The sequence below is a fragment of the Drosophila hydei genome, unplaced genomic scaffold (genome assembly GCF_003285905.1).
Source record: "Drosophila hydei strain 15085-1641.00,03,60 unplaced genomic scaffold, DhydRS2 tig00000090-arrow-arrow-pilon, whole genome shotgun sequence".
NCBI classification, from domain to species: Eukaryota; Metazoa; Arthropoda; class Insecta; order Diptera; family Drosophilidae; genus Drosophila; species Drosophila hydei.
Genome location: NW_022045662.1, coordinates 607,146 through 634,355, shown reverse-complemented (window position 1 = coordinate 634,355; position 27,210 = coordinate 607,146). Strand labels below are relative to the sequence as shown.

The 27,210-nt window shown below is 44.2% G+C and overlaps 2 protein-coding genes across 7 annotated transcripts; both read right to left on the bottom strand.

The window, feature by feature from the left end:
• Positions 1-1,002: 1,002 nt before the first annotated feature.
• LOC111598144 (rho GTPase-activating protein 190) lies at positions 1,003-13,687 on the bottom strand. Of its 6 annotated transcripts, none has more exons than XM_023313211.2 (17): positions 13,551-13,687; positions 12,899-13,102; positions 8,851-10,146; positions 7,974-8,671; positions 7,307-7,892; positions 7,059-7,237; positions 6,744-6,986; positions 6,614-6,682; positions 5,594-5,719; positions 4,436-4,480; positions 3,425-3,865; positions 2,789-3,022; positions 2,393-2,448; positions 1,914-2,307; positions 1,720-1,851; positions 1,502-1,646; positions 1,003-1,425 (listed from the first exon to the last, which is right to left on the bottom strand). In XM_023313211.2, the coding sequence occupies exons 3-17, from the start codon at positions 10,131-10,133 to the stop codon at positions 1,227-1,229; spliced, it is 4,830 nt and encodes a 1,609-aa protein (XP_023168979.2). In that variant the 5' UTR covers positions 10,134-10,146; positions 12,899-13,102; positions 13,551-13,687; the 3' UTR covers positions 1,003-1,226. The 6 variants fall into 6 exon arrangements, with proteins under 6 accessions (XP_023168979.2, XP_023168981.2, XP_023168978.2 ...); XM_023313213.2 differs by lacking the exon at positions 12,899-13,102 and having other exon boundaries at positions 3,425-3,644; positions 3,708-3,865; XM_023313210.2 differs by lacking the exon at positions 12,899-13,102.
• A 532-nt stretch (positions 13,688-14,219) lies between these two features.
• On the bottom strand, positions 14,220-27,021 carry LOC111598107. Its single transcript, XM_030223045.1, has 11 exons — positions 26,298-27,021; positions 24,852-25,849; positions 22,910-24,815; positions 21,438-22,366; positions 21,027-21,188; positions 20,166-20,801; positions 18,539-20,126; positions 18,383-18,436; positions 17,065-18,289; positions 14,947-16,993; positions 14,220-14,853 (listed from the first exon to the last, which is right to left on the bottom strand). Exons 2-11 carry the CDS (start codon positions 25,824-25,826, stop codon positions 14,383-14,385), a joined length of 9,993 nt encoding a protein of 3,330 aa, XP_030078905.1. The 5' UTR covers positions 25,827-25,849; positions 26,298-27,021; the 3' UTR covers positions 14,220-14,382.
• Between the last annotated feature and the right edge of the window lie 189 nt (positions 27,022-27,210).

Here is a 27,210-nt window from a genome sequence, read left to right as displayed (position 1 = left end):
TAGTTTCTTATACATTTAAATACACATAGAAGAAACAAGCATGCATGCGAGCATGCATGCATTCATCCATTCACTCCATCTCTCTCTAACACACACCCACACGCACATACTCTCCTTTAACAGAGACACGCAATCATTCTCTCTCTCACTCTCTCTGGAAGAAGTGAGATCGATCACACACACTTTCTTTCACACTCTCACAATACACATAGAGATTCAAATTTGTAGTAGTTCAAATTGTTTTTTTTTTGCTTCGTTTTGTTTTTAAGTGTAATTTTTTTTGTTAGCCCAAGTTGCCTCTGCCTCTGCTTCTTTTAACTAGACATCTATATCGATATATATATATTTATATATATATATATAAATTATATTTATGTATATATGTGTATACATACATAAATACATATATATATATATATATATGGTTTACTTTTTTAACATACATTTTAACATACAATACACAAATAATCAATTTTTTATATGCAAGATCCTATGCAGACGTATATATATATATATATATATATATATATATATATATATATATATATATATAAATATATATATATATATATATATATATATATATATATATATATATATATATATATATATATATATATATATATATATATATATATATATATATATGTTATAATAGATCGGGCACAAAAACCCCTATGCGTTTACACATATCACGGAAACACAACAAAGCCATTAATACAAAATATATATAATTTTCATATATATGTATATATATATATATATTATAAATATATATATATATATATATATATATATATATACACATATATATATATATATATATATACATTCACATACATATATAAAATAAATATATCCTACTTAACTAATTGGTTTATACTTTTTATACCAAATACTTTACACGCACACACATATACACATTTAAATGGTGTAAATACACACATACATACATACATATATATACATGTGTGTATACATATATAAATATATAAATTGGAGTATATATATATGCATCTTTATACTGTTGCGTTTACAAAAATTTGACATTTCTTTCTTTCGCGACTTTGCTGCCTGCTTTTCCATTACACATATTTTTGTTCTGCTTTATGTTTTTGTTTGATGATCTTTCAATCGACCGATGGGTTCTCTTCAAAGCCCTTCTCTATAAATAGATCTGCTCTGCTGCTACTTGTTCATCTTTTGTGTATTCATCTATTGTCTGTTTAGACCATAACGAAAGCATCTTTGCCACAGAATAGATATGGAAATTGATCGATCATCGTTTGCACAATATCCTCGAGATAGGGACGCAATTGTTCAAAATGGCCCATATCCGTGAAATCTATGGGTATCAATGTGGGCCACCAGCAAATTGCCAAATTTTTGCTATCCATGCTATTCAGCTTCGAGTTGTCCGAGACACTGCAAGAAACGTATAACATTAAAATCAACAATATATATATATATATATAGAGTCGTTGTGGGATTCGTGACTTACTGCACAAAGTGCTGGAATATGTATTTGAGTATGGCGAAATTGATGGGTGGTAATTTTTGTAGCAATGACTTTAAAGCTATCAAACGGCAGCTGCGATCGGTCTTCACCTCAACGTTCAGTTTGGAGGAGCCAACGCCGCGAGAGCCTGACCAGAAACAGAAAAAACAATTGTAAATTAAATTTGTTTTATGGATAGACTTGAAGAGTTTTGGACTAACCGGCAATTTCCTCCAGCTCCTTGATAATATCCTTGCTGAACAGCGGTGGCAAACGTTTCGAAAAGAAGTCCTTGAGCGCGGTGGCTACTGCATTTACCGGTATATCCAGTACATCAATAATTGTATTGGTATCTAACGTTAAGGATAATAGACATAAGCTTATACGTATATATAAATATTGTTGTTTCCTTTACCTTCTTCGAAACGTTGGAACAGCATGTCGACATGAGCTCGACTGCCTGGCACACGATAGATGCCCTCGGAATCGAGTCCTTCCTTCTCAATGAATTCAACGCATTTGATTAGGAATATGGGTATCTCGTCCTTATCGGATGTGATCATTAATTTGCCAAATTGGGCTTCAGTTGTTTCGGTTAGTCCTTTGGCATTCTGTTTGAGCTTACGCTTGAGCTTCTTCTCCTGCTCCTTTTCCTTCTCCTGCAGCTTGCGCAATCGTGTCTGCTCCTCTTTGATACGTCGCTTCTCCAGCTTCTCGAAATCCTTCAAGCATTTCGCATTCATATTGTATTCGGGCAAGTTCTCAGCACCAAATATGCTCACTGCAGTTAGTTCTGGCACCATGGAATACTAAGGAAGATAAATTTGTGTACATATATATATATAAATAAATATATTATATTTGATTATATGAGAGATCTTTGAGTAGTTTTACCTCTGGTGATTTGTCGCTTTTCATGAATTCGGGCACAATCCCAGAGTCAGCTTTTTCTAAAGACGGAAAAAAGAGTTAACAAGCATAGTCTTATAAAAGTTAAGGCTAACAGACGTCTAGTTAAAGAATTACTCTGTTAATTGTATAAAAATAATCTTTAACATTATTGCTGACATACTTAAACATAAAATATTCAAATGAAGTAAGCCCAAAAGCAACAAAGCAAAATAGTTTATGCTGTGTTATAAAAAGTCTTATAAATGCTAAGCTGCATGTTAATGCTAATGGTAACATACTTATACTTAAAGCCGATCTCAAATGTTAGTGGTTTTAGCATTTGGCTGAACTGAAGAGCAACTCGAACAAGAAATGCAAATAATAAAGCACGACACATACTTTTCTCACCTGCAGCTGCAGCAGCGGCCATACGCTGATAGTGCAACGGTATCTCTGGTGGACTGACATACGCACCAAATGGTGGCACACGTGGCGTCTGCACCGGAATGGCCACCTTCTTCTTCTTGTTCTTCTTGGTGGTAGTGCCAGCCTTCTTGTTAGCCTTATAGTAGGCATTCTGCTGACGTACGCGACGCTCCGTTGAACTGGCGCAGCTATCCGACTCGGTGCAGTCTATGGAAGGAAAAGAAAGCATGGAATGCATAAGGATCAAGTAATCGAATCCCTATCCCTATCCAAGCCAAGAGTCTATTCGACAGTCGATTTATCTTAGCTAAAGCAACCAAATCTGTAGTCCAGATACTGATTCGAACCCCAAGCCGAATCGCATTAAGAATTATGATCTGAAGATAAAATTCATTTACATTTACAGCTCATGCACTTGACTTATTACGAATACATAATCGTTTAAATCTATACTTGACACAGTTTCATGGAGATTTACTGGCCTAATCAGCGTCAGTTAAACCCGTTTGCAATAGTGTTCAGGGTATGTGGTAGTCAGTTAGATCATATTACAATGTACTGGCTGCTGTAGTTCATCTGCTTTTCTTATATTCTTCTTCTTAAACGCACCTTCATTTTCATAGATTTGCTCGTACTCGGCAAGCTCCTCAGAGTCCTCATCCTCGCCATCAAGCTGGGCATGGTCATAGCGTTTGGCATCCTTCTCAACACCCGGTTCACAACAGCCGGCCAAATAGGACTCTCCCATGCTGCCGCTGCTAGTGAAATTCATTTTGGCAACTGCATCGCTAACCAGCTGAAAGTTCTTCATATTCAGCTTGCCCGGTTGCTGTGTGGGTAGCGTGAAAGTTGAGGAGCTCATGGCACAGTTACGACTGGGCGCTTCACCCACCTTCAGCGTTTGGCTGGGTCCCTTTGGCCGTATTTTATTCAAATTGGAATCGATATGCCGCCTGCCTGTGGTATACGCATGCGTTGAGCCACTAAAATTATTCCAGATGGAGTTCTTATTTGCGTTGCGACGTGCATCGCTTTTATCCTCCAGCCATTCTGTAAATTATGCAAACCATTTTTTTTTTAATTTTCTCATGGTAAAATAATATTTACATTAAAGTAACGCTGAAAGGCTAGCGGGGCAGGAAGAGGATCTAAAGATCTAAAGATCGTGCAGAAGTTTCTGTGATTTTTTCTTTTTGCTTGTTTATAAAATTAAATTGCGAATTCATTTTCAATTTCGATTAATTAAAACGTTCATTATCGAGCCGTGAGCTACGTATCTCGTTCTTTTTATTCACAAGTTGAGTCATGAACGATACATTCGGAGAGTTAAGTTGCTCATGAGCGATGCGAATTTTAATTGTTGTGACTTTGATCGATAGTTAGTCGTTCATTCTATCGATACATTGACACAGGTCGTTGCTTAAACAAGGAACACTAGCGCTTATCAAGCCATTCAGTGTTCGTTCATGAACAATTAAATAATTCAAGGGAATGTAAAATTCATGAACAAGCAAAAAAAATATTCTTGACGTGAGTGAACTTCATTGTTTACGGATCACTGAATAGGTGAATTAGTTTATTTGAATGTGCGGTTTAAACTTATTGGAACATTTAGTTAACCTGCATCGTGGGTGGCCAATGAATCCTTTGACCCGCTGACATCCGCTGCTTATGAAATGCATGAATAGAACAAAGAAATGCCCAAATAAGGCACGAAAGAAAAGGAAAATGGAAAAAACAACAACAAGAACAACGAAAATATAATATGCATCAAATGGCAATAGTTAGAGCAAGTTTTTCATTTTCTTTTTTAAGTTTCAGCTAAGTTTAAAAGTAAAAAAAAAAAATAGAAAAGAAAAGAAAAAGGAAAACTATTGAACAAATGTACGCAACATAAAGAAAAACTATATACAATTGAGGCCAAACAAAAAGTTGGTAGTTGTAGTATATATATATATGTATATACATATATATATTATGGATATTGTATAATAGCTAAATTAGGTGAGAGACAGAGAAGGGGCAAAAGGAAAACTAAAGCAATGTTCGACCAAAGCCGAAGCTCGAATACCCTTGCAGAAAGTTAACTTTCGAAGCTTTTACATGATATATATAATATTTTGATCTGATATGTCTGTACGCAACAGACTTTTTCTATCTATAAAAGCTGTGCATAGCAATTCGATCCAATATATTAATATATATTTGAGAATATATATGAACTAATAAGGCCAGCTTTAGTGCCTGATTAAATTTGCATGGAATCAGACAACAGTATAGTTAGGCTATGACAATACGCCTATATATATTTATTTATACAAATATAATTATATGGCAAATCTATTTTGAAATCTAAATATCCTTCTGCAAGGGCATTAAAACGAGTTGACTAAATGAATGAAATTGTGGTTATGCGGGTTCTTTTATTCAGATATATATAGATATAAATGTATACATAAAGATGATGATGAGGTATTTGTACAAATCGAGCATATGAATGGGCTAAGTGTGGGTTGGAGGGTGGTGGGTGGCGGGTGACGGATGGGGTCGGTCGACTTGGGGGATATTATGAATGAGCAAACAACATTTACAGTTTACGTCTTGGCTGTAAAACGAAGACCAAAACGAGTAAAAGCACAAACAAAACGAACAAAAGGAACAGAAAGAAAATGACTATAAAAAAGAATGAAACTGATAAGAAGTAAAATTTATGATGCATATTACGATATCATACGATATAAACGAGTATATAAGAAAATATTCAATTAGTTAGATTACATGTTATCTCTTCCAAACTTGATTCTGAAGCCGAAACGAATTGACTCTTATATGTGCATGTAATGAGCTGATGATCTGGAGGGGCTGGCTCTGGAGGAGTTGTTGGAGGAGGGAATATCTGGAATCCTGTTTTTTTTTGTTTTTTTTTCAACATATTTTCGATTTTTTTATATATATATATATATAATAGTTATTTGGTATGCAATAGGCAATGACAACAACGAATACACAGACACAGAGATAAATCGATTAAAAAAAAAAAAAACAATTGTTATGATTAATCATTAATAATATATATGGTAATCATTATATATAAGAGAGAGTATTACAGAGAGTATTTATATGGTTTGTATGTTAAAAATATATTTGGGTTCTGGGTACTTTAGAGGATCTTAAATATCAATGATTCAAAGCCGGTATACCCTGTAAATAATCAGTTTCGATTTAAAACCATGCTCAAGTCTAAAAACAGTCGAAAAGTCCCAGTCAATATACAACCTTTTGTTTTTCAAGTCAAGCTGAACATATGTTAACAGTTAATTAGTTGATCAGAACTTGTGCTGCCTGTGCGTGCCAGCCTGCTACAGGGTATAAAGTAGAAAGCTTCGACTAACGTTTGCAGCTAAGACGGACGAAGTCAGAAAGTGCAACTTAACGTTATTTTTCATAGCCCGAAACTTTGATTTTGACTTGACAGCTTTACTTTTTTTTTAAGAATTTGAGACTTAAAACTTTTTTTGCTATAAGTAAAACTTTTTACTGTCCATGCCAGCCCGTTAAGTATCTTTGTTTACAGGGTATCAAATTGCAGGGAAGACTCACAATGCATGAGCTGTAAATGTCGTATACACATATACGACATACATGTTTATGTACATATGCTGACTGATTGGATTGGATATAGTATTTCATATGATATGGATATGGATAGTTGGACTTATGTATAGATTATTTTAGAATATGTCTGTAGATTGTATTTAGTGGATTTTTTAATGTATTCTAAACTATTGGGAAACTTACTTTGGTGCAGGTGTTTGGGTTTTTCGTTGTTGTCATCATAGATTTCATCTAGTGATATATCTCTTTCTTCTACAAATTAAAAATATCGTATTAGAGTTATTATAAGAGACGTGTATAAAGCAAAACTAACCATTTAATGAGTTGAGAGATCGCGTAGGAAGCATTTCATAATTCTCACTGCCTGAACCATCGGTGCCCAGTGTGTTGGATAGCATATAGCTTTCATGTCTGGGCGGTGGTCGTGGCATTTGATTAACCGAGTTCTCAAGCGTACCCTCGCCCGAATCTAAAGTAATTGACTCCTCCACATGTAGATTCTCAACCTCGTATTTATTATCCCATGCGATCTTCAAAAATGGATTATAGAAGGCAACTAAATGAAATGAAAGAGAGATTGAGTTCAAATCAGTCCAAATTGTTAACTTCCTTAGCTATGCACACATACACTTGACATATTGATCGGCTGAGAAGGTCATGAAGCTGCCCTTGTAGCGATCGGCCAATGCATTGCCCTCGGTAATGAGAAACTGGCAGATTTCGTTATTAAAGAAAGCATTAACGCCGCCGCTCTCCGTCACGGCGACCAATTGCAATGGAATGTTTGCATTTTGTGCAGCCAAAATGCTATGGAAGTACAAAAAAAGTAAAGCTTATAAGTAGAATGTTCTACAACTATAAATGTTCGACACTCACTTGAGATTGGCCAGCGATGAGCGTCGTTTGGCCGAATAGATGTATATATAGCCATGGATAAGTTCATCACGATATTGATTGGTGCCATGATACGAGGATAGAATGAATTCCACACGTCGTTTGGCATCACCAATGAAGACATCGACTATGATGCAATGCTCATTGGCTTTGACCAGCGTCGATTCGGCTAACAATGGCTGGACAATGTTCTCGATATCATATTGATCACCGCAATAGATGCAGACAAGTATGCGTAGATCGGTATGATTGGACGATGGATATGGTTCATAGCTTTTCATTTCGCTTAGCTTCAATGAGAGTATAACTATATTGAGTATATCGTAAACATATTTCTGATGATTTTGCGTATGATCTATGAAATCGCAGTGCAACATTTCTGATAGACGCATGCCCTCGCTGCGCAAATATTCAACTTCATTCTCTTTCAGATCTTGCGGTTGATAGACTAAAACAATTGGCAAATTCTCAAATTTATCCTCCAGCTCTAAATTGCATAAGAGTGTGCGTTCTAGATTATCCTTGAGCGTTTCAAACGACTGTTGATTGGAGTAAACACAAATGAGACCTAGACAGCAGATAAATAAATAGATATATACATATATATTTAAATGGTTCAATAGATTTTATATATATAGTTTTGCCTTACCACTTGAGTAGACATCGATGGCCTTGAATGCCTCCATATCGCCATTGGCAATGCGATAATTGAGATAATATGTTTGGTTCTCATAGATATATTCACCCTTGCTGCCCGTACATATGCGTATATCGTTCAGTAAATCGCTAGCCAAATGCTCAGAGCCGACAATAAGGAGATTCAATGTACGCTCGGAGCCGTTGCCAGTGGTTTTCCAACCACCACCACCACCAACATTGCCACCCAGTGTCTTATGATTGGCCGCGGATTTATCAGCGAGCACCTCTTCAATCAGATTGTCCACACAGTTGTTGAAGAACGGACAATGATCCCTGATGGGACAATGAATGAAGCGTAAGTGTTGTACCAACATCACGCGTCGCTCCTGATCTAAACGATCCAACATTTTATAGCGTGAATCCTCCTGGATAACATCGGTTATTTGTCTAACATCCTCCTGTGTGATGATGTCCACATTCTTGAATTGTAGAAAATATTGCGCATGCTCCAGCAGCAGTTCAACAAAATTCTGTTTGCTCTTCTCAATGATCTCGTCCTGATGTATATCATAGATCTGTTGGCAGTCGTGTTCGGATAACGCCTCAAAGCATTCACGACCCATAAAAAGGACCCGCACCTCCGACAACTGTTTGCCGGGCGTCACAAAACCAGATTCCTCCAGCAGCATCTTGAACTGTTGCTTCCAACTGCAAGGTCAAATAATTTTCCAATTAGTTATACCCAACTGATATATATATATATAGATCAATATGGTTGAGTTGTGCTCGCTCCATGCTCAATGTTATACATATACAATTGTTGACTTAGTCTTAGTCTCAAGTAAACTTAATTTGAATGAAATTGACAAAGTAATTCCATATCTTACCCAATTTTCTTTTTATCCTGTTGCACCGAGTTCAAATAGTTACGAAATACGGTCTCTGCCTCGTTTGTTTCCAGTACATCAAATGGTATACGCGTCTCGTCGTCTGGCACATCCATATCTAGAAAGTCCGTCCAGCTGACTTGTGGAAACTCATAGAAATACTGATCGAATTCAATATGATTCTGTAAATAGTTGCGTGCGCATTCCCAAGCATCGTCGTCACTTATATTTAATGCACTTATATCTGGCAATAGATACTCGAGGGCCAATGCAAACTTATCCAAATACTGATGCAGTTTCTTATTGAGATGATCGTCGCGCAGTTTCTTCATGTGACGACGGAATAGCTTCTGTCCGGCCTCGTGTCCAAATATGTTAAGGAACTCATTCCATTCGCGATACTGTGATAGCATCTTTGACCCTTGTGACCATAATATATGATAATCGGTGATTTGATTTCGTATCAAACGCGTTACAGCCTCCGATCGAATATCGAGCAATTCTTTGCGCGACTTGGCCGATTCCTGATACGAAATGATCTTGACACGATTCTTCACTTTGTCAATCATTTGGGCGAGCATCAGAAATGCCAAATCGATGTTAATGCTCTCATGCGCCGATGTCTCAATCAATTGCACCGTGCTCTTGTAATCCTTGCGTTGGCTAATCTTTTCTGCCTCGCGCACATACAGCTCGTAGGCGTCGTCATTCTTGGTGGTCACCAGAACAAGTGGTTTCTTATTCTTTAATATATTTGCAATCGCATTCTGTACGAATTCAACTTGCTTCTCAACGCTACGGTTTGGCACTGGACTCACATCGAAGACGACGACAAAGCCATCGATACTCAATCGCCCGTCTGGCATCACTTTTTGTTCGTACTCCTTTTCGATGCCCAATTGATTTTTGCATATGTACATCAATTTCTCCGCAGAAAAGACTTTTGTCGCCGTGCAGCGCTTCAGATACGGATCCATTTTGCCGACTTTGAACGCTTGAAATGTCGAATCGTCCATAAACTCTGTTTGTTCGATTATATTGAAATTGTATTCGACGCCCTCGTCCGTTGTCTTGCGCACCTCGCCCCAATAGAGAAAGTGATCATTATTCACAATTCGACCACTAAAATCACTTTGACTTAGCACTGATATGTGATCTATAAAATAATCGTCGGCCATTGGCCGCATAAATCTGTTGCACAAACATGATTTACCAACGCCAACCTGGCCGCGATCCTTTTCGGTCCCGGATAGTCCAATGACCGAAATATTGAATTGACGCATCTTGTTGTTGTACCTGAACAGAGAATAAAAAGGATCATTAAGTTTATAAGTTCATATTTTTATACTCCGAATATCGTGTATATATGTATCTTTGATCTACATTTTAGATAATTATAATAATATCAATATTTGTTAATTCATAATCTATTAAAATTAAAAATTAAAAGCGACATTTAATGATCGATTATTATCGATAAGGAAATGGGATTGGAAAATAATAAACTCGTGCTGCGTATGGTATTCATTTCAAATTTCAATTCTATCAAGATCGACTCAGCTCGTTGTTCCGATCAAGAATATATATATTTTTTATAGGGTCTGCCACGCCTTCGTCTGCCTGTTACATACATTTCACGCAACTAATATACCCCGTCACTATCCACAATTAGCCTTTACTGAAATATACATCTATTTTGAAACTCTTAGTCATATCATAGTCTTAATCTGAGTCATATACTAGCTTCGACAAGTTTGCATTAAAAACCTTGAGAAACTTTGAATCTATATAAACATTTCGAATATTATGTTGATATATAAAATATACAGAAAATTACACATATTCCTTGTCGTTTTTTCCCAAGCCGATAAATAGATTGTACAAAAATGATTATGGGAACTCTAAGAACTTGGATAGTTCATTGGGTTATAAAAACAAGAGTTCATAACGCGACACAACACCACATTAAACTAGTTAAAGAAACAAATAAACAAATTTTATCACAATTTCTATTAAATATTGAAAGCTTTTAGCCGAAAAGACTTACACCTATATAAGCCCAGTTTGTATGGGTTCTTTAAACATTTCTATTTATTATATACTTGTTTTTTTTTTTTTCTCCAAGTATTTTGAATCACATATAAATTGACCACTATAATTCCGGAATTGCCACAGACAAATGTCCGTAATGCTTGAATGAAAAAGTGTCGGCATGTTTGACCAGCTACTACTTACAGGGTATAAAAAAATGAAAGAAAGCAAGGAAATGAAAGAAAGGGAAAAAGTAAGCGAAAGAACAACAACAACAGTAGGGCAGAACTTGGCTGAGGGGGCCTCCTCCATTGGGATACATCCACGACTGGACATCTCATACGCTAGAGAGCAGAGCAGAACTGAGAGCCTGCGCTTAGCGGAGCATACGCACACAGCCGGCGCAGTCGAATGCAAATTGCCACCTGACGCCCTCCACTCTACGCCCCCTCGTTCTACCACCTACTAGCTACAGCGATAGCAAAAAAAAACACATTTGCACAAATTTTAAAACATTTTGTAGTTTACTTTGCACACACACACACACGCACGCACCTTTAATTTAACATTATTTTAAATATTGTTTTTTTTTTGTATTATTTATTATTATCGTTTTTATTTTATTTTAGTCTTCGTTGGAAAAGTTCTGCAACAAATTGAAAATCCTTGTATGCCTGCTGCTGCTGTTGGCTGCGCTGCTGCTGCTGCGACAAACGCAACTAAGCAAGAAACAGAGAGCAAATACTGATTTTATGAGAGAGTGAACGCGCACAAGCGAGTATCTGTTTGTGTGTGCGTGTGTGTATGTGCGAGAGGGCGCGCGCGACTTTTGAGAGAGTAGTCGCAGTAGCAGCAGAATGACAGTTATGTCAAATGTGGGTGGCGTTTTGTTTTTGTTGTTGTTGTCTTACTCGTTTGCCCTGTGCATTTTTGGTTCTCTTGTTGCCTGTTATCCTGCTCTCTCTCTGCTAACACATTTTGCAGCAATGGCATGTGTTCTCTTCTGCGTTCTGTGAATGAACACACACACGCAGACAAATTCTATAAGCAATTGCAGTTAGTTGCGCGCGTGTGGGTGTGTACGCTTTTAATAAAAGCAACAAACACTCGAAACGTTAATTGAGTTTTCCGGCTTTACAAGAATTACACAAATATGCGACACAGTTGCTGCTGGTGCTGTTGCTGCGTGTACTACAGCTACAGCGTTGCCACCTTTTGGGCTCCATCTGCAAAAGAAGTGGCAAACAGAAATGCAAACTGCAAGTGCAGCACGCAGAATCAAAATTTATTTTACGCAGAGGTTCCCAGCAACAGATTTCCTGTACAATGTGTGTCTACATTCCCCGGTCTGCACAACAGGCAGCAACAACTACACGATTAGAGATGGACGCGCAACGAGTTTCTCTCCATGACAAACCAGACTTGGAAAACAATACACTAATTGAGACGACGATATGCATATATTATCGATTATGAGTTCCGAATTATCATTTCATAACTTGCACTCAATGTAATTTTCACTGTTGCTTAATTCTTTCAAGCTCGTTTCTACTATTTTTTCTTTGGAAATGTAATTGTTGATGTGATAAAGACTTAGACAACAAAAATCAATCTACAGTACACACGAAATTTGAACACCCACATAAGGTGCCGAGTCCTGCGTGTCACGTGAGTAAGCACGACTTTCACACAACTCTATCTACGATAACAGCAACAACAACAACGATGACGACGACCCTTGCACAAAACTCTGCCTCTCTCTCTCTCTCTGTTTTGTTGTTGTTGTGAAATTGTCTCAATTGTCTTTAGCAAAGAGCGTCGAGCAGCAGGGGCGGTGGCGATTCTGTAAGGGGAATGTATGAGGGGAGCAACTGCATGTGCAGCGAATGTTTAATGGGTTCCATTCGGTTACCAATTTTATAAACTTCATTGAGTTTTTAGCCAAGCTGTAGGGCATGAATCGAGGGGGAGTTAATGGAAGGTGGTATGCAGTGGAGGGGTGGAGTTCAGTAATTACCTGCAGTTGCGCACAAAGAAGTGGACGACTGGACAGCCAAAAGAAACGAACAAACAGACGTTCGATGGTCGTCGATTCAACGTTTACCGATTCCCGATTCTGCTTTCGATTCCCGTTGTATTCGTTTATCTTGACTTTGTTTCGTGCATGTGAATGTGGATGCTGAGAATGGCATCCAACACACAAAGTCTTCTTCTAATACTCCTTTGGCAGCAACAGCATCCACCAACACATACACAGAGAGGGAAATAGTTGACAGTGAGAGAGAAAATGGGAGAGAGTTGCACCGATTTAGTCAAGTTTATATGCACTGCAATTAGCCACTTGGAAATGTGCAACAAATTGGAGTTGTACACTTATTTGCTTTAATTATTTTCCAACCAGCCACAGCCAACAGCAACAGCATTTTCACCAATACACAGAAAGTTACACACATTTATAGAGTTACACACACTCACGCGCGCAGACCAAAAGAGCGAGCGTGTATACAAGACAATTACGAATCAGCATCGTAAAATACAACAAAAAACGAAAAAAAATTGGAAGCGCAGAGAGAGAAAGAAAACTTCCGACGCAAGTGAAAAATGTCGAGGCGCTTAAGGCAATGTTTTACTTGAATTTTATGCACATACTGTATTAAACATTTACTCACAATTATTGCACTTGCACAGCTCCAATGCGTTTATTAAACGTTATAAAAATTAAGAAAATAAAACTATTTTTATATATTCCTCATCCGAGCTTCAATCTGCAAAACAATCTGAGCTACAATTCAATCGATGGCAACTAAGCGATACCATCGATTGCATTGCATTTGTGCTGGCCATCGATGGCTTCTTAAAGTAAACTATCGATATGTATAGTTGGCTTTCACTTTTTTGTTTTATTTAATATAAATATGTATTTGAAAATGTATTTAAACTAGCGTGAAAGTTAGCAAATAGTAACAAATAAATGATTTAATAATATGTAAAGAACCATGTCAGAAATAAAGCATCACAAATTGATTTGCTCCATGCACAACAGACAGGCACAGATGGAGTCTTAAAAACATGTCAGTAAAGTAAAATATTTAATTTTTAAACCGTATGCAAAAGTGTACAATAATTTATAAGACCTTTAATAATTAAGCTTCGAATTTAAAAATTTCCTGTTCTCAGCCGCGCTGCATACTAGTTGCTGTCCCAGTAAACATCGATAAGTCGATAACTTTAATTGTGCTCAAATCTTTATTTGTTGCTTGCGCAATTTTTTGTTTATTAATTATAAATACATTTAATAAAAAAAAAAATAGAGAATAACCTAAATAATGTAACGCTTAGATGTGTTTGTTTAAAGAAAGAAAAAACATATATGAAATACATTCTGTATGCCGCTTCAATTGAATAGTTGAATTGCAGTTGGCAGTGTTCCCGGCCAGCTGCGACGGCGGCGGCGACGTCGACTTTGCATCTTCCCCTCCTTCTCCTCCTACTCTTCTTCTTCTAGCATTTGCGCTTGGGCGTGCGCCGTTTGACGCCGCAATTTTCCACCTTTTTGTTGCCCTTGGCAATGGCCAGCAGCTTAACCAGCTTCTTGTGCGAATCACCAACGATCCAGCCGTGTTTCTGATATTGCTCACTATCATCAAAATGTTTCGCCGTCAATTGTTGCTGCTGCTGTTGCTGTTGCTGTGCATGTGAATGTTGCTGCTGTTGCTGTTGCTCATTAGCTGTTGGATCTGCAGCGGCTTGCGTTGGTGCTTGCGCTGCCTCGGCTGCTGCAGCTGCAGCTGCTTCGGCTGCCTCCACATTGATGCGCCCAAATTCATCGTCACTGGAGCTGCTCCAATAATAAAGCTGCTTCTCACTCGCCGGTCGCTTCCTGCGCGCCGGTGATTGACGATGCGTTTGCGATTTTCTTTTCGTTTTCAAATTTTTGTTGCTGCTGCTGCTATTGTTGTTGTTATTATTGTTGTTAGTCGCGACTGCAACTACTACAGCTGCTGCTGTCGCTGTTGCTGTGGCTGTTGCAACTGCGGCTGTTGCTGTGGCACTTTTATTGCTGCTGCTGCTGCTGCGAGGCTTTTGCTTACTTGCGCTCGCTGCTTTCTCCTGTTGCTGGTGCTGCGGCTCCTGGCAGTGATTCAGTTCCGGTGACTCCTCAAGCGTTCGCTGCTGTCGACTACTGCGCGTTCGTTGCGATTGCAGCTGCTGCAGCTGTTGTTGTTGCTCTTGTTCCGCTGCCTGTTGCTTGCCACGCTTTTTGCTGCTCGCTGCTGGCTTCTTGGTGGCCTTTGTCGCCTTGGATGCGGGCTTCGCACGTGTCGCTTTTGTCTTTGTGGGCGTGGCAGGCTCTGAAACACGCTGTCGCGCACGCTTGGGCTGCAGCAATTGCTCCACTGGTTTCTGCTGTTCTTGCTGCTGCTGCTGCTGCTGTTGCTCCAGCTTGCGTCCCTTGCGATTCTTGGCATTCGTCAAGGGCTGCGCCGCTTTCTCTCGTGGCGCTGCAAACGTCTCCGGCTGCGCTTCGCTTGTCTTGCGCTTGCGCCGCTGCTCCTGCTGCTCTTTCTGCTCTATTAAAGCTATAATATCCTTGGTGGACAAGAACTCTTCGTACTCATCGGAGCTCCACGTTTCCACCAGCTTTTTGGGTCGATTTGTGGCGCAGCGTCGCTTCGATTTGCGATGCCCCTCATCAATGAGCTGCTCCAAGTCCTCCGTGCTCATGCCCAGCTCCGTTTGCAGTTTGGACAGATCTTTACGTGGCGGTTGGGTTGCGGCTTTTTTGATTCCAGCTGCCTTTCGACCTCTTGCCTTGGCGTTCTTTTTGGCCGCTGGCTGCAACTTTTGCTGCTGCACAGGCGGCTGCTGCTGCAGCTGCTGCTGTTGCTGCCAGTCAAGTGGCGCTGCAGCTGGCGACAATGGTTGCTGTTGTTGCTGTTGTGGCTTGGCTGCGCCACGCAGCTCATCGAATAGCTGATCCAATTGGGCTTTATCCTTGGGCGCACTTTTCACCGGCAGCTTAGCTGTCGCTGTGCTCGCATGCTTAAAGATGCGTCCCATTATGAGCGACTTGTTCTCAAAGGTTTTGGCTGTGGCACGACTTGAGCTGCTGCTGCTGTTGCTGTGCTGCGTTGTGGAGACGGACGAAGAGGAGCTGCTTGAGCCGCTAGAGCTGGCAACGTGAGCAGTCGACGCCTTAAGCATTGGCTGTTGCTGCTGCTGCTGCTGTTGTTGTTGTTGTTGCTGTTGCTGTTGTTGTGGCTGCTGCTGGTGCTGCTGTTGCAGCTGCTGCTGCTGCTGTTGCTGTTTTACACTATCTCCATCCACATCCGCATCGCCATCCACATCCTCGCAGCTAAGCGTACCAAAATCATAATCATCCCGATCCGAATAGCTCGCCGTGGACACGCTATTGTTGTCCTCCGTAAGCAAATTGACGCTAGTCTTTGGCTTCTGAAACGTTATGCTCGCCTTCTCCTCCAGTCCAATATTCTTGAATGGCCGCTCCGGTATAATAATTCGGCCAGAGACCGGCGGCAAGGTTGCACTGCTGGCTGCAACTGTTGCAACAGTTCCCTTAATTATGGATGAAGCGTGCATTATAGTCTTTGAGGATGTTGAACTTTGCTCGGTTACAGCAGCGCCTGGCTGCAGCTGTTGTTGTTGCTGCTGCTGCTGCTGTAATTGCTGCTGCTGCTGCAAATGTTGCTGTTGCTGCTGCTGCTGCTGCTGTTCGTTTAGCAATTGATCGGGCATATAGTCCACACCTGTTGGCTTTTCGCTGCCGAGCGCAATGTCCGCCAATTCGGTTAGCTTACAAACCGCACGCGTTGTCTTGGCCACATCCATGTCCACAGGTAGATGCGTCTCATAGCCCTTCATGGCGGCTTTTGTCTTGAACCGTGATGTGGTCATATTTGTTGCTGTCAGCGCTGAGAATTGCGAGGTGGCTGAGTAGCTGGGCGATAGACGATGATGATGATGATGGTGATGATGATGATGATGTGGATGATGTGGATGATGTGGGTGATGTGGGTGATGCGGATGATGTGGGTGATGTTGCTGGTGCAGTTGCTGCTGATTGTGCTGATGATGTTGCAAATGATGATTGCTAAAAGAGAGCGAAACAGCAAAAATTAGTTATCAAATCAAATTCAATTCAGAAGCAGCAGCTACACTTACGTGGGCGTGGCAGCGGGCGGATTGCGAAAGAGCTGCTGTATAACTGGCTGATGGGAAACAGCGGCAACTGTTGCTGGCAGCGGCAGTGGCGGCGGCGAGGGCGACGGCGATGCAGGCGACGACAATATCTCTACAGCTGGCGGACTAGCGGGCGTCAGCAGCTCCACAGGTTTGCGGCCGGCGGCGCTAACAATCACAGATGGAGTTGTTGTTGCTGTTGCAGTTGCACTCTTCAATATGTTGCAGCACTCGTAAAAGAGACGTTCGTCGGGATTGAGATTAAGGCGGGCAGCGCTGTGGGCGGGACTGGAAGAGTGCTGCTGTTGCGAGTGTTGCTGTTGCTGTTGCTGTTGCGTCTGTTGCTGCTGGTTGTCATGCAACCGCAGGCTCTCCTCTGTGATGACATGATGACTAGAAGGTAGCTGTGGCTGCAGCTCAGGCGCAGGAACAGTAGCAACGGCTGCCGCTGCTGCTGCTGCCGCTGCCGCCGCCGCAGCCGCTGCTGCTGCTGCAGCCTCTGTTGGCACAAGCACCGAGGCGCGCAGCTGCTGCAATTGTTGGACAAACTGTTGCTCGGTTGATGCAGCTGCTGGTGCTGCTGTGGCTGCTTCTACTGCTGCCACTGGCTGTGGACTGGGCGGTGCATTGCTCTTCGACTGCAAATACTCCAGCTCGGAGAGCTTGGAGACATGTGCCAGTGTCATGTTGTGCTTGGAGAGCGATGTCGATGAGAAGAAGCTTTTGCCGCACAGCTGGCAGGCGAATTTGTCCGCCTCGTCCAGCTGAGAGCTGCGATTGTTGCGTTTCTTGGGGCGGCGTGTTAACAAAACGCTGCGCCGTCGACGTCGGCGACGACCGCGACCCGTGCGACCCAAATCTTGCGAGTAACTCGTATAGACGCTCATCTCATCGTCCATGTCCATGTCCATGAGCTCTGTATTTGTATTCTCGTCGTCGGTGCCGAAATTTGAGTGCTCATCGTTCAGATTTGGAGCGCTGCGAACGCTCATTGAAGTTGGCGGACGATAGAACTTGTCCTGCTCATCCTTGTCCTCCTGATCGAACTCATCGTTGGCAAACTCGAAGTCTTCGTTGGCCGCCGACATAATTTTCTCATTCACATTCTTTGCTATTTCCGTCAAATAGTTGTCTTCTTCTTCTAGATTGTCGCCGTGCTGGTGCTGCTGCTGGTGGTGCTGCTGGTGGTGCTGGTGCTGCTGTTGTTGCTGCTGTGATTGCTGCTGTTGTTGGTGCTGCTGTTGTTGTTGCCGCTGCTGATGCTGCTGCTGTTGTTGTTGTTGTTGCAGTTGTTGCTCCTCCTTGTGTATGTTTTTGTTCAGACGTGGATCACGACTGTAGGTGGGCAAGGCAGCAGCAGCAGCAGCAGCAGCAACTGTTGTTGGTGATTGCTGTTGCTGCTGCAGCTGCTGTTGTTGCTGCTGCTCCTGCTGCTGCTGCTGCTGTTGCAGTTTCTGTTGCTGCTGCTGCTGCTGCTGTTTTTGTTTCTGCTGCTGCTTCTGTTGCTGTTGCTCCTTTGCCGCCGTGCACAATATGCTCGGTCGCAATATGCAGCTGGCTGTGGGCGTGGCTTTGGCTGCTGCTTCCTTTGCCTCCTTGGCCAGCAGCTGCTTCTCAATGCCAATCGAAAAGCTCTCCAGCGAGGATTTCAATGCACTTATATTCGTTTCCGGGCCCAATGGCGCTGCCTTGCCACGCCCACGTCTATAATAGCAGCTCTGCCTGCGCTTGGGCCGCCCCCGACCACCAGCAGCTGTTGCTGTTGCTGTTGGCTCTGGCAGCGCATTTTCGGTTTTGCCACGCTTCGACTCGCCAGCTGCCGCCGCCGACAACTGTTGCTGATTGAGCGAGGCATTGCGCTTGGTGCTGGACATGAGCAGCATGCCCGTTAGCAACAGATCCTCGCTCTTCTCGTACGCCAAGTTCTCGAGCTTCTTGAGATTGTCGCGTCGCGCATTGTCGATTTTGAAGCTCTCCAGCAGCTGATCGGCAACAATTGCCGCCAGCTCGTTTTTGCGTCGTCGTCGCTGCTTCTTCTTGGCATCCTCTTTGGGCGGCGTCACCTCGGCCGGCGTTGGCTGAGGCTCTGGTGCCGGCTCTGGCAGAGATTCAGGCTTCGCTTCTTCCTCCAATTTTGTTTCCAGCTTTGGCTCGGACTCTGCATCGGCGTCATTTGCTGGCGCCTGCAGCAATTCCGTTTGTGGCAGACTGTGAAAGCCGGACGACGTGTTGTTGTTGTTGTTCATGTTGCTGCTGTGCTCCTCGAGCAATACACTACAATTGAGCTCGTGCCCACTACTGGGCGTGGCGCTGCGACACAAAGTAGTTGTTGACATTGCGGTTGCTGCTGTCGATGTTGTTTCTATTGCTGTTGCTGCTGCTGGTGTTGAAATTGTTGCTGCAGCTGCTGCTGCTGCTGGTGCTGTGGGCGGTGCTACAGAGATAACTGACACAGGCATGGCTGGCTTCACAGTGGGCGTGTCAGCAACTGGAGATGCTGGCGATGTTGCTGCCGGTGTTGGCGCTGTCATTGCTGTCGGTAGCTGCAATTGCTGCGGCAATGGCGACAACTCTCGCTTGGGTGATGCTTGCCTCGGGCAAGTGGGCGTGACAGCCACAGGCGTGAGCGTAGCAGCTTGCGGCGTAAGCGTGGGCGTGGGCGTGGTCGCTGGAGGCGTAACCATGGGCAGTGCTAAAAGTGGCTCCGCATTGCCATTTGCTGGCATTTGGCTGTCCGGCACCAACATGGCCAAAGATGCCGGTGTGGGCGTGGGCGTGGGTGTGGGCGTGGCCGTTATAGTAGGCGGCATGGCGGCCATCAACAATGCCGAGCGGCAATCGATGGTCTTGGAGCGCATACTACGCTTCTTTGGCGCCAGATGCCTTACGGCCACGGGAGCAGCAGCAACTGTTACTGGCGTGGCAACTGTTGTTGCTGCGGGCGTTGTTGCTGGCGTGGCCACTGCTGGTGCCGCTGCAGCTGAGCTGAATAAGACGCCCGCACTAGGTGCCACAGCCAGCGGCAAATGTTGCTGCTGCTGCTGCTGCTGCTGCTGTTGTTGCTTTTGCAAATGATGTTGCTGCTGCTGCTGCTGCTGCTGCTGGTGTTGTAGCTGCAACTGTGACTGTTGCTGCTGCTGTTGTAGCAGCTCGTCCTCCTCGTGTGGCAAACTGGCCTGCACGGCCAGTATAACCGAATTGATGGCATCATCGATATGATTGTTGATCACCTCATCCATGCGCGTGGCTGTTGGCTTCTCCTTTTTGCTGGCCAACTCGGCGGCGCGCTTCTTGGCTGGCGCTTTGACGGCGAGTGGCGGCGTCTGTGCGACCATGGCGGGCATTGCCACGGGCAGCGGCAACACTGGATTGCGCACCTGTGGTATCTTCAGCAGATCCAAATTGGAATAGTAATGCGCTGCAGCTGCTGCTGCGGCAGCCTCGGTGCCACGCACAAGTGGCAATGCCATGGCCAGCGGCAGTTGCTCCAAAGCAGGTGCAGCAGTTGGCGCCGGCGCTGGTGCTGGTGCTGGTGCCGGTGCTGGCGATGATTTGCGTGTGGATTTCTTTGACAAGTCCAGTGGCTGCATCTCGTCCAGCTGCAGCAAGTTGCGCGCCTCAAAGCCGCAAATCGTTTGACGACGCACGGGCATTGCGGAGTTGCGCTGTTGTTGTTGTTGCTGCTGTTGTTGCTGCTGCTGTTGTTGTTGCTGCTGGTGGTGTTGCTGCTGCAGTTGCAGCTGTACTGTTTGCTTTACATGACTCAGATTTAGCGGCTGCTGCGGCTCCAGCACATAATTTGCAGGCACTGGCAGATACATTGGCAACTTCGGCAGCAGCAGTGCTGGTGCTGCTGCTGTTGGTGCTGGTGGTGGTGCTACTGCTGCTGCTGTTGGTGCTGGCGCAGCTACAGCTGCTATTGCTGCTGTTGCTGGTGGCAGCGGCGGTGGCGGCGGCGGCGGTGGCTGAGGAGGTGCAGGCAGCTTAACAGGCACGGGCAGTGGCACGGGCAGTACAGGCAGTGGCAAAGGCAAGGGCAGCGGCAATGGCAGCACAGACAGCGGCAACTGTTGCTGCTGCTGCTGCACTTGGTGTTGCTGCTGTTGCACTAGGTGTTGCTGCTGCTGCACTAGGTGTTGCTGCTGCTGCATTAGGTGTTGCTGCTGCTGTTCATTTACATATGGCTGCATTTGCTTGGTGGCTGCCTTGGTGGGCGTGACACGTCGCATAGCGGGAACAACTGGCACAGGAACAGGCACAGGAACAGGCAAAGGCAAAGGCACAGGCAATGGCACAGGCGCAATTGCTGTTGCTGCAGTTGCAATTACTTTGGTAGCTATTGCTGCTGCTGCTGCTGGTGTTGCTGCTGGAGTTGCTGTTGCTGCCGTTGCTACTGCACCAGCTGTTGCTGCTGTCGTCTCGTTCGTCGGCTTTATAATGCGCCGTGATATGGCTTTCCGTTTCGGCGTCTTTGGCTGCAACTGTTGCTGCTCGGCAGCTATTGTTGCGGATTCAGTTGTCGGCAACGGTTGCTCCTTTTCTGTTGGCTGCTGTTCAGTCTTGAGCTTCTCCTCCAGCTTGCCTGTTAGCATGGCTATGCAGTCGCTAATGCGCTTGCTGCGCTTCACAGGCTGCTGCTGCTGCTGCTGCTGCTGTTGTTTGCTGGCAGCAACTATTGTTGCTGCTGCTGCGGCTGCCGGTGTTGCTGTTGTTGCGGGTAATGCTGTTGCTGTTGCTATTGCTGTCACTGTTGCTGCAGGCGCTGGTGTTGTAGGCGGTGTTGGCATTAGCTGCTGTTTGCTGTTGTGCGTGGGCGAGACAACAGTTGTTGTTGCTGCTGCTGCTGCAACATTTGCTGTTGCTGCTGTGGCGACTGTGCTGGAAGTTCTTGTTGTTGCTGTTGTTGTTATGCTTGTTGTTGAGCTGACTTGTGCATCAGTGGCTGGCAACATTTTCACCTGCTGCTGCTGCTTGCGACGATTTCGCTGTTGCTGCTGCTCGCCAGCAACTGTTGGAGACGTTGCTGCTGTTGTGGCGGCTGCTGCTGCCGGCTTGGCACGCACCAAACGCGACCGCGTATTTCGCAGTGCATGATGATGCAAATGATGATGATGATGATGCAAATGATGATGATGATGATTGTAGAGCTTCTTGGCATTGCGCGACTGCAACTTTTTATTGGGTTTGCCCTGCTTCTTGGATCGCTTCTTGTTGTCCATCGGAAAGATCTTTTTGCACACACGTTTCGCTGGCAAATTCTCAAGCATTTTGCGTATCGATTCAGCTACAAGAGAGGGAGGGAGAGAGAGGAGGAATGAGATAGTGATATAGGAGTTATACATAGGTCTATATAAGACATTGAAGCCTTGCTTCATATGCTCAATTCATTACCCCTCGTTGGTCACACCATAATTCCTCGCAGTTCCTAAGCCCTAGATAATTCGTCGTTCGTCATATGACTGTTTCACTGTAACACTTCAATCAATTCAAAACCTCGCTCATAATTATTATATGCCCGCTCCTAGAGAGCTCTGGCTACACAATAGTTCATCACAGCTATGCTTCACTGTAGCACTTTATATTCCATCAAATCGACCCTCTGAACAGCCTAGTTCTCCCCACCCTTAGCTTTTATATGTCTCTGAAAATAGGTATTTTCAAATTTGTCGTTGCTCATACGACTGTTTCACTGTAGCTCATCAAATAACTTCTCTGAACCACCTGTATCGCCGCTACTACTCATCCAAATATTCATCAGCCCCTTTCTTCCCTTTGTAGCTAATGCACAGTTCATCATACGAATGCTTCACTGTACTAACTAACTCACCATCGCTGGGTCGTTGGCGCGGCGGTGTTTTCGTCTTATTCGAATTGGAATTGGAATTGGAATTCGAATTGGAACTCTCCTCGGACGCATCATTATTATTGCTCGTCTGCGTCTGATCCTGATCCTGGCCAGCTACTGGCATTGGCACCTGTTTCTTAACCTTTTTGTTATTCTTGCGCAGCAGCTGAGCAAAGTGCTTGGCAGGCTTATTGCAGGCAGTGCGTCGCTTCTTCGAGCCGCAATAATAACGGTATTTACGCTTCTTGGCTAACGACCACACGTAATCGCCCGAACAGTCGAGCATATGGCGATAGAGATCCATCAAGCCGCTGCATTTGCGGCCACATTTTGTGCAGCTGCAGCTGTTGCTGCTGCTGTAGCTGCAACTGTTGCTGTTGCTGTTGCTGTTGCTGTTACTGAGGCTGGTCGGTGAGCAGGCGTTCGCTTTGATGTCGCTGCTGTCGTTGTCCTCCACCGAGGTTGAGTTATTGTTGCTGTTGCTGCTGCCGCTAGTGTTGCTGGTATTGCTGTTGCCCGTTGCCGTTGTTGTCGCCGTCGCCGTGGAGCACGGCGATCCACTCACTCTGCCCCTACCAAAGGCAGACGACACAGCCGAACAATTGGAGGAACTGGATATGGATTCGTCCTCAACAATTGCCCGCTCCTGCTTGTGCAGCAGCAACTGTTGCTGCTGTTGCTGCTGCTGCCGATGCTCAGCCGCATAGCGACTGAGCGCACGTTTTGGCATAAACAAATGCCGCAACAAGTTGCCCGCCAGCAGCTCACGTCCAACCAGCTCATAGTGCGTTGCATAGATGTGCGAATGGCGAAATGTTTTGTGCTCTTCGAGCGCTTTGCGCTGCTCAAATTTCGCGCCGCAGCAAATGCATAAATATAAACGAGGACGCGCCCATTCGCCGCTAAGCACAAGTGTTGTTGTTGATGTTGCTGTTGTTGAAAGACGTTGATGCTGATGTTGCTGTTGCTGCTGTCCCCTTGGCTGCAGCTGCAGCAACGTTAAAAAGCTTTGCTCGGCATTTGCTTGCGCTGGCAACAGCTGTTGTTGCTGTTCCAGCAACTGTTGCTGTTGCTCTGGCTGCTCTTCTTTGATAATCGCCTGCTCGTTCTGCTCCAGCATTATGTGCGGCAAGAGACGCCGATCCAGCAGCAAGTGCAGCTGCTGCAAGTGCTGCTGCTCGAGTTGTTGCTCCAATTGCTGTTGCTGCTGGTGCTGCTGCTGCTGCTCTAGATCATGCTTCTGTCGCATGGTCAACTGCGTCCACATATCCAGACGCGACAAATCGCGCAATCCCATAAACGGCTGCTTCAGCTTCTTCACCAGCCGCCCGCCTTCGTTGACGATCGTGAATTTCTTCACATAATCCCATTTCCATTTCCAGCTGTGCTTTGTGTGCGGTCTCCGCGCTGCCTTGGCCAGCGGCAATGTCTCTAGCCCTAGGCCCAAGCCATCGCCAAACTGTTCGGCGGTCAGCAATGTGGGATAGGCAGCGTGGCACAGCGCCAACTGTTGCAGGTTGCTAGCAGCAACAGCATTGGCAGCAGCAACAGCAGCGGGCGGCTGCGGCGGTGCTGGACCGCTGCGCAGACGTCCGTCGAGATAATGCTGCAAATTGTGACGCACATTGAGCACCACGTCCTGATAGAAGTTGTCATCGAAAACGTGGCCATGGCTGGGCATGCGAAAGTGTGTATCATCAGCAACTGTTGTTACTGATGCTGCTGCTGCTGTTGCTGCTGTAAGAGCTGTAGTTGACGTCGCGCTGCTGCTGGCAGCCGTTGTTGCTGTTGTAGCAGCAACATTCGTGGAGTTGCTTAAAGATGTTGCTGTAGTTGCCGCTGCTGCTGCGGTGGCGGCGGCGGCTGCTGCTGCTGCTGCCGCTGCTGCTGCCGCTTGTCGCTGAGCTGCACGACTGCTGCTGCGCTGCTGTTGCTGATGTTGCTGTTTGCCTGCAGCTGTTGCATTGCTGCTGCGATTGCGTTGCCTCTGGCCGGGCAAACGATTCTGTGTGAGACCTAAGCGAAAGAGCACCGGCTCCTCAGCGCCAATCATAGAGGATGATTGTGACTGTGACTGCAACTGTTGCTGCTGCTGCAGCTGCAGTTGTTGTTGCTGCAACTGCTGCTGATGCAGCAATCGCATATGACTGTGCAGCTGGGGTGCATCATTGAAGCGCAGCTGGCATTGTTGGCATCCAAAATATTTGTCCGCATGGCTAGCAATTAGATGGACAAAAAGTTGCTCCAACTGTTTGGCGGGCAGACAAATTGGTGGTTGCAACGTTTGCGATTTGGACTTGTTGCAATGCTGGCAGCCCGGAAAGTGGGCGTGACTGGAACTGTGAGTGTTGCCGCTGCTGTTGCTGTTGTTGTTATTGTTATTGTTGTTATTGGTGGTAGAACGATTGCTACAGCGTCTCTCTTTTCGTTCCGTATGAAATTTATCCACATGCTTGGCCTGCAGCTTGCTGGACGCGAACTTCTTATCACAGTACAAGCATAGAACTTTGATAAAAGCCGTTGCTGAATATTCCTCAAGTTCGCGTTGCTGTTGCTGCTGTTGTTGCAGCAACTGCAGCTTTTCAACGAGACGCGGCAAACGCTCCAGAGGCACGCTGCATACCAGCGAGGGCGACAGTTGCTGTTGCTGTTTCTGTTGCCTGTTCACTTGTTCCAGTTCCGCTTCCGCTTCTATTGGTTCCAATTGCTGCTCCCTAGGCAGGCTGTGATTGCGTTTTTTGCGCGGCGGCGTTGCCAGTTTTTGTGCAGTTGGTCCAATTGGATTGCCATTAGTATTATTATTGTTATTATTATTGTTGTTGTTGTTGCCGTTGACCTGCTGCTGCTCCTCGGAGAATTTGAAGCCACGGCGCAGGCCAAAGCGCGACATGGTCTTCATATGGAAGCTGTTCTATCAAATTGCTGTAAAAGAAAAACAAAAACAACAACAATCAAAATTTCGTATTGCAATGTCTCAAAAAAAATCGTTTGTATGAGTGCGTGCATGCGTGCGTTTGCGTGTGTGTGAATGTGCATGCGTGCGCGTGTGCTTGTGTGCGTTTGACAGTGTGTCCACAACTGCAGCAGCATCTTAAAATCAATAAAGAACAAACAATAAGGCGAATAGAAGCGAATAGGCAAAACGCATTGTTAAAGCCGAGCGCACATTTTGTTGACGAATGTGCGCAAAATGACAAACTAGACAAAAAGAACTAGAAAACGGCATATAAACAAAAACTAAACGGACGCACACACACATGGAATACACATATGCACACACACACATGTAGATTTACATATATATGTGTGTGTGCGTATATGCATGTTGGAGTTGTAATGAAAAATTATACAATAAACATTTTGTACACACTATTTTAGAGATGAATTTCGGTGTTATTTATTTTTTTTTAGTTTACCCCGCTTTTAACACTGCCCAATTTATTTGCCGCCTGCCAGCAGTGCCGCCTCTTTTATAGATTTCTACAACAAAAAATTATTTTTTTTCTTCTTGATTGTTTTCTATCTTATTTGTTGGCCTTTTTGTTTTGCTGCTCGAGTTGCGACCGTGTTGGCGTTTTGTTGTTGTTGTTACTGCTGCTGCTGTTGTTGTTTTTTATTGTTTAGTTCGTTTGTTAATATTGCACTTGAATTTGTTACATTGATTGGGGCATGAATTAATTGAAAAATGCACAGCATTTCTTTCCGTTTCTTTTCCTTTTTTTTATTATTATGTACTTATATATTTTTCCACCCTAACAACTTGCGTTAGGAGGTATCTAACGTTTAGCCCAAATCGATGCGTGCGTAGAGCACAGACAGTGGCAGAGCAGCGGCTGAGACAGAGGGCAGAGGCAGAGGCAGAGGGCAGAGCAGCACCAACTAGAAGCAGCGGCAGGACACTGAGTTAGAGGTGGTGAACGATTTTTCTCTGGCACGAGCGAATGCGGTTTGAAACAGTCCATTTCCATTTCCATTTCACTAGCCGCAATTGAGTTGCTTAACCCATTTTATGCGCGCACAACTAATTCACTAATTGTTGTTGTTTTTTTGTTATTTTTTTGTGTTAAGTATTCTTTTAATTCTTCACGCACACACACGCATACGGCACACACACATATTTAGTTGCTCAAAATAAATGTGTTTTCTTATGAGAAGAATCGAAATCGCCTCAAAAAAATGGTCGTGTTATAGACACAGTGTGTACACACTGTTACAAAATGTGTGGTTTATTATTCTAATTGGGTATCGATACCAAACAGTAGCGATAGTCGCATGTACTACAC